General features: G+C 48.7%; 1 protein-coding gene across 2 annotated transcripts in view; it reads right to left on the bottom strand.

Moving 5' to 3' along the window:
• Window positions 1-7133: 7133 nt before the first annotated feature.
• EIF3L (eukaryotic translation initiation factor 3 subunit L) overlaps window positions 7134-21394 on the bottom strand; it is a 28236-nt gene continuing 13975 nt past the window's right edge. For both annotated transcript variants that reach the window (XM_047865141.1, XM_047865142.1), the window contains 7 exons: window positions 21144-21217; window positions 17949-18120; window positions 15673-15827; window positions 14751-14921; window positions 13472-13969; window positions 8519-8599; window positions 7134-7346 (listed from right to left, as the gene is read on the bottom strand). In XM_047865141.1, the coding sequence (XP_047721097.1) occupies window positions 7308-7346; window positions 8519-8599; window positions 13472-13969; window positions 14751-14921; window positions 15673-15827; window positions 17949-18120; window positions 21144-21217 (1190 nt within the window). In that variant the 3' untranslated portion in view covers window positions 7134-7307. The remainder of the gene's footprint in view (window positions 7347-8518; window positions 8600-13471; window positions 13970-14750; window positions 14922-15672; window positions 15828-17948; window positions 18121-21143; window positions 21218-21394) is intronic.

The raw sequence follows: 21394 nt of genomic DNA, 5'->3' as shown, positions 1-21394 counted from the left end.
GCCCCAAGGGAAGAAATTCGTCCACAAGGCACCAGGGGAACAAGGCGGATCGCTGGAAAGATGAGAAATCTGGGTAGATCTGGGGAAGCAAGTACAACTCTATAATGAAAAAATTGAAATAAGCCAAGGGAGCGGGATGTTGGAGCTGGGCCATCCCTCCCGTCTGCACCGCCTGGAGCCTCAGTACCCGTGGTTTTCTCATCGTACGCTTTCCTCCTTCTAAGCTTCTCTGCGTGCCGGATTCTACGGTTCTCCAAGTTCCATGGAGGTCTGATGGCTGTGCTTTTCTGCCCAGGCTGTGCCCCCAGGAATCAGGGCCCTGCCCGGGCCCTTGGCTCGGAGCTGCTCCCTGGGGGAGCCTGGCAGAGGTGGGGACAATAGGAGCATTGTGGGACCTCAGAGCTGGGGCCGGGGTGAGCTCGGGGGCCCTGGAATCCCAGCGATCCCAAGCCTTTCTTCAAAGGCCATGCTGCTCCCCACATATACACATTCAGGGAAAGCCCTCTGGGACTAGGCATGAGGGCTTGTATCTTTACCCTGAAACCAAACAACCTTCCAACTAAACTCTCCAGAACAGAGAAGACCACGTGCTGCCTGTCATTGGGAGGGTGCTCTCTGAGCCAGAAAATACTCCTACTTTGCCATCAAAGTAGGAGGCGAGGCGGGTCATTAAACATCCAAGCTGGCAAGGACCATCAGGACTAAATATCCACCTAGCAAAAGCCCCCTCCTAATACTGACGGGAAACTAGAGCCCAGGGAGGGGACGTGCTTGCCCAGAGTGGTGGAGGCACTTAGAGGGGACGCTGGGACTGTGCCCCATCCCCCTGACCCTCGCTCTCTGTGCTACAGGCTGCTACCGTGCCCCTCACCCCTTCTGGCTGCCCCTGAAACGCCTGTGGCTGCTGTTCTAAACCTGCACAGGCTTCGAGGCCCAGCTCTGACATCACCTCCTCCCTGAAGCCACAACTCCAGGCCATCTCACAGAATCTCACCCTTAGAATTAGATGGAACCTAGAGGGGACACGCTTGCTGATTTCAGTGACGAATTTCCACACGCCTCCCCTGGAGGCGCTGACAGACCAGTGTGGAAGACAGGTATGTAAACAATTGCAATAAACATTCACAGAAAGACAAGGGATAAGAAATAAGAAACAAGCAAAGGGCAACAGGGCTTCCAGAAGGAGCCTCTCATCTCCTGCCTGGGGACTGAGGGTATATCCCGGACGGCTGCATGGAGAAGGCGGTATTTGGATGGTTGTTCACACTGTGTGGCATTTATTTGTGCATATATGTCTCTTCCCAGTAAAATGTGAGATCCTCAGTAATACTGACAGCTCACCTTTACTCAGCACACATCACATATGGCAGACATTGTGTGTGTGTTGTTTTTGTTGTTAAAGTGCATTACCTCTTTGATTCCCCGAGACAACTCTGTAGGCTTGGGACTATCACATGATCCCCATTTACTGATTAAAAGGATAAGGTTTTGAGAGTTTAGAGCCTATTTGAAGCCACACTGCCTGGCTCTAACTCCACAAAGAACTTTCACCACGAAGATGTGTCACTGGTGTACTGGGGCAGGCAATGTGTCCAGTTCACCACGGCACAACTAAGTTTGCGCCTCAATTCACTCCTTGTTACCTACCCATGGGCTTGGTGAGCAAGAACCCTTCCCAGATCCCCAGCTCCAAGCCTCCAGAGGCCCTGTCCACAATGCCAGAGGCCAACCCTGGACAGGGAGCCCCCAAGGCCTCCAGCCCAGGCGTTTTTGCGACTTTCCATCTCGCCTCTGACTGCAATAAACATGATTCTTCTAGCAGGGTTCCTGCTCGGATGCTGACCTAGCATTCAAGACCCTAACAGCTGGGCTCCTGCTGCTCCCCAGGAGGGACTCTGGGGCAGAAATTTGACAGGAAGGAGCAGCAGGGAGACTGGAAGGCCTGACTTAGAGCGGAGTCGGTCAGCAAAGTGGCCCTGCTAATGCTTGGGCTCTTCGGCAGCAACCAAGGGGTTATGGTGGAGATTGGGAAGGCTGCAGCCCTCCTGGCTGCACCTCGTTACCCACCTGGCCAGCTCTGCGGGTGAAAAGCAATGCAAGCAGAATAGAAAATGGTTTTGGAGCCTTTCTGACACAGGAAGGCCACCTCTCCCCCAAGGACCAGTTGACAGGGAAGGGGACTGTCAGAGCCTGGAAAAGGACTGTCTCCCACTTACCTGACTATCTACACAGAACTGCAAGCAAGGCAGCTCTTCCTGTCTGAAACAGAAAGTGACACTTTTCTGTGGAAGCTCTGAAAGTTGCTTCTTCCTCTAAACAGAGGTTAGAGAGGGTACGCCTCACCTCCAGGCGACACAGTACAATGCAGCTGGGGACAGATGTGACACTAGACACCCTCCAGCTTTATATGCTAAGCCCGAGAGGGCCCGGGGAGGCAGGTGGGGGAGAATTACTCTGAGGACAGAATTACTCCCCACTTCTGAGGACAGAAGCAGAGGCTCGGAGAAGTTGAGCAACGCACCGGAAATGTCCTTGCTTACCAGGCGGGCGGTGTCAGGACTGGAACCGAGGCTCCCTGCCCCATCCTAACCAAGACTGACTAGAGAGGAGTCCACTGGCCCCCGGGGGACATAAGGGGTGGGGGTGAGGGCAGAAGGGAAGTACCTTGATCTTGATCAAGCTGCTGCATAAGGGATGGGTGGGGCCAGAAGTAAGGAAAAGCTGGGAATTTCAGCTGCAGGCTTGACAGGAATGTGGAGCCACAGGAACCAGGATCATTTGCAGCTTCCCATAGCCCCTTCCCTCCGGAAAACATCAGGAAATTGCTGGTCAGGCTATGGACCTTCAGGTTGCCACCCCCCTCCCCCGCCCCAGCCTTTTCCTGATGCCCTTCCCCCACAGTGAAGGCTGGCTCCCGGCTCCCAACCAGAGCAACAGCTCCCTCCAGCCCATCCCCAGCCTGCAGGGCAGGCTGGGGGTGGGGATGAAAGGCCACTGTCAGGAGCCAGTGCAGGCACAGCCACAACTTCCATTGGCCAAAGACTGCTGGATAGTACAGACATTCATCCTTTATTCATTCTATGCCTCTGCGTTCTAGAAAGGATTTAAGGCACACTCCATCACTTATTCATACTTGCGTTATTTCATTCAATCCCCTCACTCCCTCAGGCACTCGCCGTTCATTCAACGAATTCTCATTATGCAAAGGCCACTGCTAAGCCCTGTCTTTCCTCATGTGTTCTTGGGACTCCTGGCCCATCCGAATCCTAGTATGTTACCCAGAATGCTGCAGCCCTCGGGACAATAGCTGGTCTCACTGCCTCATTTTGCAGATGAGGAGGCGACCGGTGGCCACCCAAGGTCAAGGCCGTATTGGGAAGAGAAGCCCCATCTTGGGCTCGCGGCCCAGTGTATGAGGAAGCCAGAGACACCGTAGAAAGGAAGCCAGGGCCTCCAGAGGCTGGTCTATGTACTGAGAAACGAGCTCTAGCGTCGGGGCCTGAAGAACGGGGTTCCAGCCCCAGCTCTTCACTGCCCAAATCCTTACACCCTGGTCATCTCCACCTGGATGCCCCACAGGGCCCTCGAACTCGTGTCCAAACCCAGGTCTCCACCCATGCCTCCTGCTCCTAACCTGCTCCTCCTACCCCCCACCTGAGTCCACGATCGTCCCAGCTGCAAAAGCCAGAGGACTGGGCATCTGTCTCCCCTCCACATCCACCCATCTACCGAGTCCTGTCCTCTGTAACCTCCCCAGATCGCTCCTGAATTCTTCCACTTCCCCCCATGCCTGCTGCTGCCACTACACGAGGCCCAGCTCCTCTGTGGCTGGGCTACTCTAGACAAGTGTCTCAGCCTTTCTGTGAACTGGTCTCTTCAGCGTCTCTACACACACCTGCTTTCGGGGCACGGAGAACAAGGAACGGAGGAAGCCCCTGGGTGAACCTGGAGGCCGGGGGTCCCAGCTCCACCATGAACTAGCCATGTTGATCCACACGTGACTTCCAAGGTCGCAGCCAGCTAATAATGGCCTTCACTGCCTAATCACACAATGGCCAGGCGCTAAGAGCTTTGTGTAACTTAACCAACAAACAATCCTGAGGTAGGTGCGTGAGATAGTGAGGCGCTAAGTAACTTGGCCCACGATTACAGTTTGGGGAGTCGGGATTCAAACCCAGATCTGACCGAACCCAAGCCCACACACTTTGCCATGCTGCCTTCTCTCGCCGGCGCACAACTTTGGTAACTGGCACCACCCAGCGCTCTCCGTTGCCTACCAAAACCTGTGCTCCCCTTATGTGTGGGAGGATTATAACCCTGCTTCTTCCATTCTGGGCAAGCTGGAATAAAACTCCTGCAAGTTGGCTCCAGCTGCCGAATGCCCTGCATTCCTCGCGCGGTACCAGGCGGAGTTCAGCTGTGCCTGCCCCCTCCCGAGGGCTGCTGGCCGTCCAGCACGGCTGCTGGGCCTGGACCAAGCTACTGGGAAGTGGCCCCGCGCCAGGCGCTCACACTGGGTCTGTGTGACCTTGAGCTCCTGAAATGGCCCGTCTCCTGGCACAGTAAGAAGAGTGCCGACAGGCTGTGTCAGGCACAGCACACCTTGACCTGGCACCACTTTAATGACGGAGACCGGAGACTCTGACATGAGCTACAAGGGACTCTGGAGTTGAATCCAAAACAAGTTAGCCCCGGGGGCGGGGAGGCGGCTCGGGTGGGTCTAAACTCCTGAGCCACCACAGCCGAATGTCAGGACTGGCGGTGGGGGAACGGCCTCAGAGGCGGTGCTGGGCCAGGGCACCAGAGGCAGGCACCGCAGTGGGGGGAAAGGCCTGGCTGGCACCGGCCTGGCAATCATGACGCGCGGCAGGATCCTGACTCTGCCACTTGTTAGGATCCAGCAAGGTTAACAGATGAAGAAGTGCTTGCAAAGCAAGCAGGAGGTCCGTGAATGTCTGGACTTATTACATATTAACAGAGAGGCGGCTTTGGGTTTTTTTCCCCTCTTTGGGAGTGGGGCCAAGTTGTCGGCTGGCTGTCCCAGAGACAGTGCAGGCTGTAGAACTGGGCTGACCCGGGTTCAATCCTTGGCTCCACTCTAGCTCCGGCCTGATGAAAACATTCCCCTCTCACTCACTCTCAGTCACTGTCCTCGTAGCCTATACCTGACCGAGAGACTCAGCCGCCTCCGGCCTCCCTTCCTCCGGCCCCCTGGCTCACCCTGCTCCAACTGGCCTTTTCACAGTCTCTCAACACACAAAACACGCTCTGGCCTCGTGGCCTGTGTGCTCGCAGCTTCCTCTTCCTGGTACACTGCTCCCACAGGTGGCTCAACGTTTGCCTCCTCGCCCCCTTCAGGTCTCTGCCCAAATGACACCCGGCAGCGGGATCTTTTCTATCGAATCCTATTCAAAACGCCAACTCCTATCTTTGACTCTCAAGGAGGGGCTTCCGCCCTGAAGGCCATACTGGTGCCCACCTCAGGGTGACCTGGCACTCCCACAGCCGTTCCATCGCACGACCCGGGAAGACAGCTTCATTTCCAGACAAGGCTACCGGCCCAGAGGGGTCACAGAGCATACCAAGGACACAATTCACACTTGAACCCAGGTGTCAATGGCTCTTTCCATGTTAAGCTCCCTCACCATCTGAAAACTCAAACAGAACCAATCACACACCAGGTGAGTGCAGTCTAGCTCGAGAATTCCTAGCAACCCAGTCACCAGACACACGGAGCAGCCTCACTATTTGTGTCCTTCCAAGTTCCAGGAAATACGCCTTCACTTTAGGGCTTATGCGCCATGTAGATTTTTATGGCTGGTCTATTGCTGTTTCAGACCTCTCCCTGCCGGCCTCAGGGTAGGACTTTCTAAAGTCAAAGTAGGTGTGCGACACAAAAGATCTGTTTTCACTACCCAAACTATTTAGTTTGGACAAACTATCTTAGACATACTATTTAGTTTGGACTGATCTTGGACAAACTATTTAGTTACCCCAAGTCTCTTTCCTCAACAATAAAATCAAGATACCTGGCTCCGGAAAAAGATAATGCATAAATTTTATACAGACCTGAGGATTTACTCATGAATACAAAGTTTCTGCAGCAACAAGAACCCCTGATCTTTTGGGGCGCCTGGGTGGCTCAGTCGGTTAAGTGTCTGACTCTTGATTTAGGCTCAGGTCATGATCTCATGGTCCTAAGATCAAGCCGCGTGTAAAGCTCTGCACAAGTCTGCTTGGGATTCCCTCTCCCTCTCTCTCTGCTTCTCCCCAACGCGTGCGTGCTCTCTCTCTCAAAATAAATAAACATTTTTTTAAAAAAAAGACTTAAAGAAAGCACATCTGATCTTTGACGACTAGGTCAGGTGAGATGCCAGAGATAACCATCTTCAGTGAAATTTTCAATAATCCTAGATCTGTATTATCTGTGCTGTTAGAAGATTAGAAATTGGTTCTGAAAACAGTGTAGACTGCTAGGTTTGGAGGTAGCTCTTCTCAGAGAAGCCCCCAAGATGGCAGATCCCACGTGGGCGTGTAAGGAGGAAATGGCAGAGAGAGTGAAAAACAGACCCTACTCAGTCGTGACTGGCCATAAAGGTGCTGACAGGCAGCCGTTTCAAACTCACGGAGGGTAGGAGAGGCTGCACACAACACAGGTCAAGGTTTTCAGTGGGAGGAATCAAAGACATGGCAGAAGATGGCAGAAAAAAGTAGTCTGGAGCCGAGTCTTGGCTTTTTTATAACTATATGACCTTGATCAAGGCACTTTACAACCCGAGTCTGTTTCCTCACCAGCGAAGTGAGGCTACTATTGCTGAACCCGCGCTGCAAGGCGTGAGCAGCATACACAGCTTCCTCCTAGCACGGTTCAGGTTCAGGACAGTAGGAGGGGTCCAAGTTTCTCCCCAAGACGCAGCACTTCAGCTTTCATGCATGCGAATTGTGACAGGTCACTAATGCTCCCAGGATTCTTGAGAGGGGTCAATCAGATACCAACCGTGAAAATGTCCCACAAACTGTGAGTTCAATTTAAACACCAGTAACCGACGCATCAGGAGAAAATCAGAGGAAATCACATACCGTTGCCCTCAACCACAGATTCCCCCCAACAATGATTAGATGACAAATCTGGCTCCAAAGAAGATCGTTTACTGAGGCCTATTTAAAACATTTCAGTCCTGAATTCAAATAAACTTCAACTCAGCTGAACAGCTGATGGCCGATCCAGGTAAAGGCTTCACGGTGACAAAAATACACCCCACCTACAAAGACATCAGAGTAGGTTCCTAAGAACAGTGTGAAAATACTCAGGGTCTCTGTCCCATCTTCTTCAGAGTTCGATTGAGCTAGAAGAAAGAGAAAAGCAAAGTTAGCTATGGAGATTTCACCAACCCTGTTCCTGCAGGGCACACGATCACCAGGCCCAGCCCCTGGGCCGCCCTTCTGAAGTCAGGGAGGGCGTCTCTGATGCGGGCGTAGGTGTCCGCTGTGTGTGTATACAGCCTCAGTTAGGGGCTCCAATCCTGACACCTGTGGCCGTGCGCAATTAATTCATGCAGACTGGGGGCTCCTGGGTGGTTCAGCCGGTCCAGCGTCCGGCTCGCTTTCAGCTCAGGTCATATCTCATGTTTCGTGAGTTCGAGTCCCACATCAGGCTCTAAGCTGACAGCACGGAGACTGCTTGGGTTTCTCTCTCCCTCTCTCTCTGCCCCTCCCCTGCTTGTGCTGTCTCTCAAAATAAGTAAATAAACTTAAAAAAATTTCATGCAGACTGTTCTTCTACCTGTCCTTCACAAAGAATGTGTGCGCGCGCGCGCGCGCGCACACACACGCACACACACGCACACACACACACACACACACACACACACACACACACACCCCTACATGGCTTGGCCCATTTTCTAGGCCTCAGAGAGGCTAAGCCTGCCAGGGCCTCCTGCAGGAGGAGCCAGGTGACAGGGACCAGAGCGTTTAACAGTGACCTCTGCTGGAGGACTCAGAACACCAGGACGAAGTGGCTCCAGCTATGGCCACAGAGACCCCCACGCCGCCGTTGCACCCTGCACCCTCCTAGTGTTTGGCCTGTCCCACAAGACCTCGCCCAGGGCAAGATGTGGAATGCACCCAGTCTGTCAAAACACAGCTTCCTGTCCCCTGCCTGCAGAAACCGGCCAGACCTGTCTAAGAGAGTTACTGCCACATGGGGAGGGATGGGTAAGAGCAGGCAGTGAATCCGCCCATATTAGGAAATACCAGGGAGGCAGAGAGAGAGGAGAGCCGGCCACCCGCAGAGAGGGATCTTGGAAAGAGATGCTCTGGAGAAGGCTGACACAGCAACTGCTACAGGCCCAGCCCCACTCCCCAAACCCCAAGCAGCCAGCCAGTCTAGCTCAGAAACTTCAAGGGCCAACTTGGGGCTTTGTTGAAATGAAAATTTTAAAAACTTCCTAACTCCCCGACCAAGGTCCTAACCTCGGTCCCCAGCCCACACACCACACTCTCTCAGATTTCTCACCTCCTCAAATTTGTGAATCTGCCGGATGAAGAAATCCCCATAGCGCCTGGCAACCTTGGTGTCTGCGATGTGGATCATGTCCTGCGGAAAAAGTAGAATCAGAGAGGGGCAGTGAGGTAGAGCCACTAATGGACTTGCAAGTAACCATGCTGCTAAATAACCCCCTACCGTGCTTTTCAAAAGCAAATAGGTGTGTGTTTTGGGGGGGGGGGGAGCCTATAGGGGAGCGTAACCAATTGATAGCAGCTTTCTTTCTTTCTAAACGGTTGATTTTTATTTTCTTCCTGTTAATTCATTTATTTTTATTTTCTCCTTTTTAATTTTTTTTTATTTCAGAGAGAGAGAGAGAGAGAGAGAGTGTGAGAGAGGGCCTGCGCGCCCATGAGCTGGGGGTGGGATGGGGAGGGGAGAGGGAAAGGAGAGCAAGAGCCAGAGAGGGAGACCGACAGGGACAGAATTCCAAGCGGGCTCCATACTCAGCACGCAGGGCTCAATCCCACAACGCTAGGATCATGACCTGAGCCAAAATCAAGAGTTGGACACTCAAATGACTGAGCCACCCAGGCACCCCATTTATTTTTACTTTCAAGGTTTTTTAAATTTCATTTTTATTTATTGTTTTTATTTTTTTAATGAATAGGACTCTTTCGGCAATAAAAACATTTAAGACAGTATTTTATTCTTTTTTTTTTTTTTTTTTTTTTTTTTTAAGATTTGTTATTTTAGTAATCTCTATACTCAACAAGGGCTTGAACCTACAAGCCTGATATGAAGAGTCCCATGCTCCACTGACTGACCCAGCCAGGCATCCTCAACATTTTATTCTCAACACTGTTTGGGAGTGTAATGTTTCAAATTAGTCCAGATTTTAAATTGTGTGTTTTAGCTCAAATGTGGTTGAACACCAATTTACTTGTAAATTCCTACATAATCTAAGGTTAAGACCCAAGAAACTTCTGAATCTCTTTGAGAGGACTTTTTCAAGTCAAGGATGAAAAAAGAAAAGCCAGAAAAACAGAAAGCAGGGGTGCCTCACTGGTTCAGTCAGTGGAACATGCAACTCTTGATCCTGGGTTATGAGTTCGGGCCCCAGGCTGGGTGTAGAGATTACTCAAAAATAAAATCTTTACTGAGAACAAAACAAAACAGAAAGCAGTATTTTGCCAAAGATGAACCTGAACCAGTAAGAGGAACAATAATAAAAGAAAAATATCCCCCAAATTTTTTTCACATATGGACTTATTAATCAGTATTAACTTACAATATGAATATAACAAATCATGACAAAATTTTATCTGTAATAACTAAACGGCTAATTCTTGGGAGAAGCGTTTACTTGTATCTGTGTATGTATATATATACATTACCATATATATCTACATACAAATATTTCTTTACACACACACACATTTATATAAAGGAAAGAAATCTCCATGCCCTACGTGGAACTTGAACTCACAACCCTGAGCCCAAGAGTTGTATATTCTACTGAGCCAGCCAGACGGCCCGGGAGAAGTATTTTATTAAAGACCATCCAGATAGTTGGGACTAGTTCAGCTGGGTCACAAAGAGACGACAGAGGGATGGACCAGGTTACTGACATTGCCAAAGAATGTGTATATGTCAGGTACTGGGAATAAACTCAAAAAGGACTTTAGGTAGTTGATGTAATGCTGCAAGGGACAGTTCTGACTTTTAAAAGCATGAATAAAACACTGGAAAACTTCCACTTCCGATGTTTCTACTTTTGGTTCACGTCAGAGATAGCTAAGTTCTGCCAAACATTAAGTCTTCCAAAAGTCATAAACTCCGAATGACACGGTTTGTTTAGCAAGATGAGCTTTCAAAACAAACTACCCAAACTGACCCAGCAATTCCACAAGTAGGTATACACCCAAGAGATTATGTGCACACAAAAATTCACAGCAGTGCTATATCCACAATACCCAAAAGGCGAAAACGATTCAATGTCCATCAACTGATGAGTGGATGAATAAAGCGGTATATCCATACGGTAGAGTATTTTTCGGCCTTAAAAAGGAATAAAGTACTAATACATGCTACAACTTGATGCAACTTGAAAACACATCCAACGAAACAAGGCAAACACAAAAGGCCACATATTTTATGATTCCATGTATAGGAAATGTCAAAAAATAGACAAATCCAGGGGCACCTGGGGGGCTCGGTTGGTTGGGCACCCGTGATTCTCTCTCCCTCTCTTTGACCCTCCCTTGTTCGCATGCGTGCTCTCTCACGCTCAAATAAACTTTAAAAAAAAAAAGTGAGAGAGAGATAAATCCACAGAGACAGAAAGCAGACTACTGGTTTCCCAGGGACTAGGGTACAAGGGGAACTGGGAATGACCACTGATGAGTAGGAGCTTCTTTCGGGGATGTGGGAAATGTTGCAGAATTAGACAGTGGAAATGGTCGTGTGACACTATGAATATACTAATAACCATGGAATTATACCCTTTTTTAAAAAAAAGTTAATTTATTTGAGAGAGAGAGAGAGAGAGAGAGAGAGCGAGCGAGCACCAAGCTCATACACATGAACAAATGGAAGGACAGAGACAGAGGGAGAGAGAATCCCAGGCAGACTCCATGCTGTCAGTGCAGAGCCAGACACGGGACTCGAGCTCAAAGTTCCAAACTGTGAGATCGTGGCCTGAACCAAAATCAAGAGCCACGCAGGCACCCCTGGGATTATACCCTTTAAAACAGGGAAGTTTGGGGCGCCTGGGTGGCTCAGTCGGTTAAGCGTCCGACTTCGGCTCAGGTCATGATCTCTCCGTTTGTGAGTTCGAGCCCCGTGTCAGGCTCTGTGCTGACAGCTCAGAGCCTGGAGCCTGCTTTGGATTCTGTGTCTCCCTCTCTCTCTGCCCTTCCCCTGTTCGTGCTCTGTCTCTGTCTCAAAAATAAATAAAACACTTAAAAAAAAAAACAGTGAAGTCTGTTATACAAATTACACCTTAAAAAAACTCCCCCAAAAACAGTATGTTTAGACCAGCACACTTTCTTAAAACAACCAAAATACAGAATGATTTTTAAAAACCTCCTCATAACATCAGGGCGCCTGGGTGGCTCAGTCGGTTAAGCGTCTGACTTCGGCTCGGGTCATGATCTCACGGTTCGTGAGTTCCAGTGCCACGTCGGGCTCTGTGCTGACAGCTCAGAACCTGGAGCCTGCTTCTGATTCTGTGTCTCCCTCTCTCTCTGCCCCAACCCGCTTGCGTGCTCTCAAAAATGAGTAAATGTTAAACAAAACAATTTTTTTAAACCTCCTCATAACATCAAAGAGCTGACAAGAGAATACAGAGCTACTTAAGAGAAAATAAACCATCGTAAGTAAAACACAGAAGCCCCCTCTGCACTGAAGACATTCGCTAATCAATCCTAGAAGACCTGCACAGAGGGGACAAACCAAGGCTGGGGCGTCTTACAGAAACCCCTCCCTGCACTGCTGGGACCCTGAAGGGCTACACCCTGAAGCTAAAGGCGGACACGGACAGAACTGCCTGCTCCAGACATCAAGCAAGGCTCACCAAATTGGCCAAGGAGCGTAACAGAAAGAGACCCATCCCCAACATACTATAAACACGAGGTGATTCTTCTGACAATCTGCAGCTGCAGCCTGGGCTTGCTACCTGGTCCCACCCAGAAAACCTGAGGCTTTGGTCTATGGTGGTCCCGGACCAGTAATCTCCCTAGGCACCTTGAAGAGGCAAAAGCAAATCCCCTCTAGGAGAATGAACGGTCGTCCTAGGTTTAAAAAACAAAAAAGGCATCTAAGGAAACACTGAACCGTGAAAAAAAAAAATCAGAGAAAGCAAAAGCAGAGCTGAAGACACGAACAGGGACAGAACAATATATCCAAAGGAAATTAAGAACAGAGGGGAAAAAAAAGATGGAAGATGTGACACAGCACCCACCCTCTTCCCTCTCCAGCCTTCCCTCGGCCACAGCCTCCTCTCACGGGCCGCTCCAGCCACACCGAAGCTGTCCCCTCGCTCCTGCCCAGGGCCTCTGCTCCCTCTACGTGGACGGCTGTTCCCCCAGATGTGCGTTTGGCTAATGTCTTTACCTTCCTCAAGTCTTAGCTTCGATTTCCCTTCCTCAGCACAGGCTGTCCCGAGCACCTTATTCAGTCCTGCGACCCCTGCCTCCCACCACCACTACCGGTAACTGTGTAGCACTCGATGATTCTAACCTACCACAAAATAAAGGAAAAATTTCACCTCTCCTGTTTGTGGGCCCTGCTCCTGGGCTCTCAGGGAAGCTATACTTTAACCCTTACCTAAGGTCAAAATGACCTGGCAAAACCTCAAAGCACGGGTTCTATTTCTGCCCCAAGCAAACTCTGTACATCTACTTCATTTAAAAAAAAAAGAGAGAGAGAGAGAGAAGCATTCCAAACATAAAGATAAGAAATAGAAAAAAAATAGTTAAAAAAAAAAAAAAAAAAAAAAGAATGTGGGCTGAAGAAATAGAAAAAAAACCTCCCGGATTCCCGTAAGATTAAAGTCATACAGCCCTGCAAGTAACATAAAGTCTGTAACTCTCTGGAAGGTCATTCACTGCGACTTGTAACTCAACAAAACAAAACCATATAGAACTCTCACACCAAACGTTCATTCCCTGGAGCATCCTCTACGTTGTGGAGACTGTGCATCTCAGGCAGCTGTCTTAACGCGGACTCGAACAGAACTTTTTTTCTTAAAAAATTAAGTGGGTTTGCTCATTTCGCATCGACACCTACTACCTGATTCGCTGCATCAGAACGCTTAGTGTCTATTTTCTTACATTAGTACATCAGCACTAGGGCAGAAATCTTTGTGGATTTTGTTCACCGCCAAGTCCCAAATGCTCGGCGCGGTGGGCGCCCGGTCAGTGTTTATCGCGGGGTGCGTGAACACAGGGCCCCAGAGACCCAGGCCGGGGGCAGCCGTACCTTATCAATGTAGAAGTCCACCTCAGAGGCCGACTGAAACTCGCCGTCCAGGGCAGAGATGCCACTGGTCCACACCAGGTTCTTCATCTTGTGTTTGAAGACGAGGAGCTGGATGCGGAACTCCTGTTCCGTGAGGTCCAGGAAGCCAGCCAGCTTGGCCACAGGCATGGTGGTGTAGAGCTTGAGGAAGCTGCGGATGGTTGAGAGCTGGGCCTGCTGCTGCACTTCATCGGCGAACACCTTCAGCTGCTGCAGGAAGGGCTCCTTGTGGTAGTTCGGGTGCACGTTGTCGTAGTTGGGCACCACAGGCGACAGGAATTTGGGGCACGAGTAGCTGAAGAGCTCCTCATAGACCTGTGGGTCACCTTTCTGCATGCGCAGCATCTTGTCCCCGTATTTCTCCCGCAGCTGGAGGTGAATGCTCTCGTCAATTCTCATGGGGTACATGGTGAGCGCGATGGCCAGCAGCGCGTGCATCTGCTCGTTCTGCTTGTTAATCTGGGGGTGGGAGAGAAATCGCCGCAGGGTCAAATGCCACGGACTTTCGGAAGTCCCTGCCGCCGTAGCCCCAACACCCTCCCGGGTCCGTTCGCTTTCCCACAGTCTCTCCCAGTGTGCCCTCTAGCTCCAGTGAACCTCCCCAGCCCACTTCCAGGTCCTCCTTAGCTGGCTCCTGCATTCTCTCCTGGGGCCTCCTTCTCCCTGGATCACCCCACACTCCACCAGATCAATCCTCCCACACCACTTACGACCGAGTCACCCAGAAACTTGGCTGGCGCCGTAATGCCTGTAACGATCAAACAGCTTAGCTGGGTGGTGAAGGCCACTCCGGAACCTGACACCCCAATCTGACTACTCTCCTGCCCCCCCCGCCCCGACAAGAGAGTCCATCGTGGTGCCACATCACCATACTTCTGTCTCGACACCTTTTCTCTGCCTAGAAACCTCAATGCTGTGCACGTCTTGGACCCACCCTCCTCCACGGCAAACTGCGTGAGGGCGGTACCCACATCTAACTCCTTTTTAAATACCGACAGCCCAGTGAACTCTCAGCAAACGGCTTTTGAATACGTGTAGGCACTGTCGCGGGACAAAAGTAAAATGGAAGATATCGTCCCTATTGTTAAGGAGTTGATGATCTGAGATAAGAGACACAAAGAAAAGAAACTTAGAGCATGCCAGCTTGAAAAGGCATACAAAGAGCAACACTTTGGATGGCGTTTCCCCAAAACTGCTGGCATAGGTGCCAAGGGGTCAGGCCGGTCGGAGGCTTCCTCACCATCTCATACTTGTATGTGGTCCTCTGGAACATGCTCTTGGTCCTCTGGATGTAGAGGAGGATGTTGGCAAAGACCCGGATGGCATCCTGGTAGCGACGCATCATCAGATAGGCAAAACCGACGTAGTAGTAAGTGGTCACCTGGCACTCGGGCACGCGAGAGTACATGCTCTGCGGAATTAGGGAGAAGCACCCATGAGTCCCAGAACCGATCCACCCCAGAGAGAGTCTGGAGGTTGGCAGGGCCCAGTGTCAGCTGAGGCAGAAGCCCTGGACCACCCAGGGGAAGCCCCGGCTCGAGTCAGAGGTTCTGAGTACAGACCATACCATTCACCGATTAAGTTCTAGGACCTGAGAACTTCATTTTGTTAGATATTTTAAGGGGGGGGGGGGGGGGGGCCCTGAATCAGGTAACCTTAAAATTTCTTTCAGATCCAAATCCCTCTATACCTCAGTCACATATTCCTCCTTGCTTTCTACTCCTTGCTTTTCCAGATAAACTTGATAAAGGAACAGATAAACAAAGACTGGAAGATACACACATGTCAAAAAGGCACCAGTTTTTCTGTGGCTAAGAAAAACCACCACAGCTAATAACCATTATCTAACCATCTTAGAACTAAATCTTCTGTTAATTCCTTAACAAGTGAAACCTGAATGGTAAAAATCTGCCATTGTTACTCTGTTTTGAAAACAGAATCAAAGACTGCTGAATAGTTCAAGTGTTACTAACACAGAGAAAGCACCTTGCCCAGGCTCAGATTTTCAGTACAGTGGTTCCCCCAGTTCTCAATTTTCAACTGGCCTGGGGATGAATCCTTTCTTCTCCCTGAAATGTATCCTAATAGATCAGAGTGTCTCTTGAAGCAGACCCTCTGGCTCGGGAAGGCAGTGGGGAGGGGAGGGAGGTGCAGGTAATCACCTTCTTATTCAGTTCGATATTCTCCAGCACCTTGATGGCCTGGTAGTAATCCCCCAACAGGGAGTGCAGACGCAGGAGCCCCACCAGGCTGAAATACCCAAGCATCTTGTAAAGGGAGTGCCGTCCATACTCCCCGGCCACACTCTCGGGGTCACCTGAGAGAAACAGATACCGTGAACACTTCCGCAGGGGCGGGTGAAAGAAGGTAAGCCTGAGCCCTGAACGTCACTCGGTGACCTCTTCACCTACCAGCGGCCTCTAAAGCTTCCCGCAACAGAGATTCACTGCCCTCAAAGAAATACCAAAAAGCAGCACACTTGACCTGATGCTAACCTTTTCTTTTTTAAAGTAATCCCTATGCCCAACGTGGGCTCGAACTCATGACTTTGAGATCAAGAATCACATGATCCACCGAATGAGCCAGCTAGGCCTCCCTGGCCTTAAACTAATCTTAAATTTACCAACAAGAGTTGCCTGAGTGGGGTGACAGTTTTTTGGTTTTTTTTTTTTTTTTGGTCCCAAGACACCTGAGAATAACTGAGATGGCCCTTTTTATCAGGAGCAGTTTACTCACCAAGGCCACTGCTTTCAGGAAGTTCTTGAGGTCAAAGCTATTTTCCTAACAACACTAAGATGCGATTTGTCTTTCTCACTGAACTGACACTTACACCGAATACCCGAGAACATAGGTAAAACTACCAACAACTCAGCATAAATCAGGCAGTGGCACTGCAATTACTGTATTCTTTCCCACCACATGCAGTAAAAGAACCAGCCACTTTTTTCACAAAATACTATTTTTACTTGAAAGAATGGCCCATAAATTCAGATTGGGGTGTTTAGCAGAAACGTTGCAAAACTGAACGAAGTGAACCTGTTACATTTCAACAACAAAATGGACAGTGCTCACTTCACTGCCAATGAAAATGTGAGCTTTTAAGCAAAAACTGTAGTCTTAAAGAACTTGAATCTGCCACTATGAGTTCAATGCCTTCCATATAAAGCCTTGTCTGATGGGACTGTGACAAAAGTAACAGATGTGGTCTTTAAAAACTGTCTAATAGGGGCGCCTGGGTGGCTCAGTCCGTTAAGCATCTGACTTCAGCTCAGATCATGATCTCACGGTTTGTTGAGTTCGAGTCCCGCACTGGGCTCTGTGCTGACAGCTCAGAGCCTGGAGCCCGCTTCGGATTCTGTGTCTCCCTCTCTCTCTGCCCCTCCCCAGCTTGCACTCTGTCTCCTTCTTTCTCAAAAATAAACATTTAGGGGCGCCTGGGTGGCGCAGTCGGTTAAGCGTCCGACTTCAGCCAGGTCACGATCTCGCGGTCCGGGAGTTCGAGCCCCGCATCAGGCTCTGGGCTGATGGCTCAGAGCCTGGAGCCTGTTTCCGATTCTGTGTCTCCCTCTCTCTCTGCCCCTCCCCCGTTCATGCTCTGTCTCTCTCTGTCCCAAAAATAAATAAACGTTGAAAAAAAAAAATTAAAAAAAAAAAAAAATAAAAAAAAAAAAAAATAAACATTTAAAAATATTTTTTTAATTATATAATAAAATATTTCTACAGAAAATCTTTATAACTCCATGAACCAGTATTCTACAAAACCATGCAGCAGTAAAAAAAAAAAAAAAAAAAAAAAAAAAAAAAATCCATTCAAGCTGCAGGATAAACCTATAAACTTTAAGAAAGTAAAAGTTCACTGCTAACGTTTTCAGAATCCTCATCCAATTAACGGGCATGAACCCCTCGCTGTCAAGTTTTGATGTGGCAGCAAAGAACGCAAAGACTGAAAAGGCTGCTGAGATACTCCTCCCTTTCCCGACTCCGTGTCTGCATGAGGCCCGGTCTCCCTCATCTACTGCAACTAAAACAGACTGTGACTGCAACAGACAGAAGGCAGAAGCACACGGAGCTCTCTTCCATGAAACCCGGTGCCAAAGTGATTTGAGAAAATGATACTCTTCTCACAGGGGCAAAATTTATACAGCTCAACTTGCTGATTCTCAATCTTTAAAGACTGCAAAGTGGTCCCGACACCAAAAACTTGGGAGAATCGCTGATCTAAACAAAGGCCCTGGAGACAGTACAAGTGCCTGCAAATGCTGGTCTCACGAGTGCCGGTTCAGTCTGTCGGCGACAGGCTGCCAAGCCGCACAGCCCCCAACATCAGCACTTGGCTACTGCCCACGTCCAACACCAAACGGGAGCAGCCGGTTCCCTAAGCCGCAGCGACCCCTCTGTGGCCTCTCTTCCCCGGGAACAGATGGCAAGCAGCACTCACCTCCGCTCGTGTACACCTCCAGCTGCCGGTTAATGTTCGACTTGTCTACTAGGGAGTGAAGGACATTGAGGACGCTGTGAACGTTCCAGATTTTGGGATTGGAACGAAGGAAGTCAATCTCCTCCTCTGACTTCTTGGCGGTCTTACAGCGGTACTGACTGAACGACTGAAACTGTCGGGAAGAAGGGAGAGAGACAGAGTGGCGCCCGGTGCAGAACATGAGGCCGTGGGGGGGGGGGTGGGGGGGGGGCTCTGGACAGGGAGGGGAGGGCCGGGGCTACTGCTGCTCATGCCAAACTGTTCTGTGCACTACCTGTTTTTGCAAAGCCATCTTGGTTTAAATTGAACTTTGTTCGTTACTGAGCACCCTCGGCTAGCTAAAGATCTCTAAGACGAAAGTTAGTGTGTAAAACAAAAAAACACATTCAGTTTGGTATTTGACTCCAGACTTAAGTGTAAAGTCTATGAGCTTTGCAATGCAGTCAACCTGGCTATCAGAACCAGGTGGCTTGTAACAGATCTACTCTTAGACGGCTGTGCCATGCCCGAGTCAGGATTATGAATGCGGTGGAGACAGGGCAGGTGTCTATAGGTGTCTTCCCTACTGGAGTTCACCATCAATTCACCTAGGACAGGAACCCACTCTGAGTCGCCTCTGTACCAACCACAGACCCTAACCACCCAGCGTAGGGCACATATAGGGCCCATACCACAGGTATTTTTTGAGGCAGTGGTTCCATCTGGGACCAGCAATGGGCTGGGGCTCCATCAGTCACCCAGAAAATAGCACAAGAGACCTACGCAGTCAATTAGTTTTTAAAAGCTCCTTGGTTGATTCTGGTGCACACCAAGTTTGGAAACCAGTGACCTAGAATCTAGGTCCTAGATGACCCAAGAATGTTCTTCAACTCCAAAATATCGTCTTCCTCTAAGAATGTAGGAAAATGTTTCCAGATTTACAGTTAACAGAAGAGTATCCAGAATACTGAACAGATTCTATGTCAGTAAGAACAAGATAATCCAATGGAAAAATGGACAAAGGACACTGATGATCACTTCAAAGAAAAATAAGATTGGTCAATTAACAGGGAAAACGCTTGATCTCTTCAGGTATCAGAGAAATGCAAATTAAAATGAGATCACCATTTCTTTCCCATCAAACAGACAAAAATTAGACCAGTAACATCCACAGCATAGAAATTCTCAAATACTGCTGACAGCAGTGTAATTTGACACAGCCCTCGGGGAGGGCAAGATGTTACTATTTCTTAAAATCCAAAGGGATTGCATGTTCTAGATCTCTACAGTGGCGGTGTACACATTTGTCAAATCTCATCAACAGTGCACTGAAAATTGGTATTTTACTGTATGCAAATTTTGACTCAATAAAGCTGATTTAAAAAAACGTAAAAAGCAAATATCCTTCAACCAACAATTCTACCTCTAGTGATCTCTAGAGATGAACCTATGTGTAACATAAATGAGGATATTTACTAACTCACTGTTTGTAGCAGTAGAAACTGAAAACCTAAATGTCCATCACCAAAAAGGTAGTTTACACAGATCTTGTAGTAAGCAGAAAAAAACAAAGCTGTCTCTATGTAGACATGTTAAGTGTTCCATATCATAACAAATGACATAAATGTATTAAACCATTTCTAAATGGAGTTATTTTTGTATGTATGTAACCCTGAGAAACATTAACATGGTGTCTATCTTTCCAGACAATAACTGATGCCTCCACAAAGCCGAGGAAGACACTTTATCTGCAATCTGAAACAGACAAAGTTTTTAAACAGTAATGATATATAGATGTATTACTTGTACTGATAAAAGTAAATGAAAGCAGAGTGGCGGGAAAAAGCCACTTACCCGTGTGACATCTACCTGGCCAGGCAGAATCCCACCTGGCCCTCACTGGCCAGTCTTTGTTACCGGTGAGAGCACTTTAAGCTCCTTAAGAGAGCACCAGCTAAGCCCAAGGGATTACGATAATCTTAAGAAGGATGAAGAACCTTAGCACAGATGATCCTCCTTGACCTGTGAGTCAACAGGACCGCCAACCTTCTAAAATATGCCAAAGAAGGGGCTGACACAAGCCAAGAAGCCAGAAAGGGCAAACCAGGCCAGTGTGGTTTGTGGCCCTCACTGCACAAAAGGCACCAAAGCCTCATCTTAAGCAGAAAGCCTCTCCCAAAGGGCCCTGGGAGGGCTTTCTCAGCCCACCAATCACAACTTGCCAGCACTTTCTAAGTGTCTGGTCTGTGCAGCTCAAATAACAGCTTTATTAAGAATCTGATTTCTCCGGAAATTCCCAGTGAGAGTTATCCAGTCCTCATAAAACTCACAGGCAACAAGTATCTCCAAATTCAATTATTCTGTGTTTTTTAAGTCTATATTCTATTTTTAAAGAATAAAACTGACCTAAAAGAACGTGGAAAAGAATAATGGTAATATTGACCATCACAACAACCAGGCAACATCTACTGAGTAATTCTTCTGTGACAGGCACTGCACTAAGCTCTTTAGATGTCATTTCCAGTAATCACCTCCCAAATCCCGCTTTTACAGAAACCAAGGCAATGTGGTTAAGTAATTTGCCCAAGGTCCCAGGTTAGTGAACAGCAAGACTTGAAAAGTGTACCCCTGGGCTACACAGCTGCTGTACTTGACATCTGACCCAGTTCTTGGTGGAGCCTCCATAGGAGCACTCCAAGACAGGCAATGTTTCCGCCTTGATGCTAATGTTCTGCTTTATTCTTATCTAGCATATAACCACTATCACAGTCAAGGCATACAACATTTCTGTTTCCTAGGAGAGGAAAGTAAAACTTGGGAGAGCTTAAACAACATGTCCACGTTACACACTACCAGGTGGGAGCCCCCACACCAGCACCCACTCACTTCTACCTGACTCCAAAGCCTAGGAAGCCTTTATTCTCCCTATCAGACCAACTCTCAAGGTCAGGTAAGAGCTTGGTGAAAGTCAGCTCAACTACCAAATTGATACCCAGAGCTCTTATGCGTCACTGACTCTTCAGAAAACCATGACACTGAGGACCGCCACCAGGGGATATCCCCAACCATGATGGGGACATTTTTATCCCAAGCATCTTTTTAACAATGCAAAGAATGGTAACTGCTGCTCCTTTGTTGGACTAGTTATTTCAAATGAGATCACGGCTGGCCAGATACCTGATAGATGAACTCATCAATGATATCCCAGAGCCACTGGTTGGGTAGTTCAAGGGGAGCAGGACCATCGGCATCTGCGTGGGAGATCACAGCAAAGTCAGATGCAAACTATGCCCACTTGGTAAGGCTATATATAGAATACATTTTCTACTTTTTCTCTTAAAAAGACCATGAATAACAGGACATCCCCCCTTCCACTTGCATATTAAAATTCTGCTAACAAAAAGCTAGAGGCCAGCACTGGGCCTCAT

The sequence above is a fragment of the Prionailurus viverrinus genome, chromosome B4, assembly GCF_022837055.1.
Source record: "Prionailurus viverrinus isolate Anna chromosome B4, UM_Priviv_1.0, whole genome shotgun sequence".
NCBI lineage: Eukaryota > Metazoa > Chordata > Mammalia > Carnivora > Felidae > Prionailurus > Prionailurus viverrinus.
This window is presented reverse-complemented; position numbering and strand designations above follow the sequence as displayed.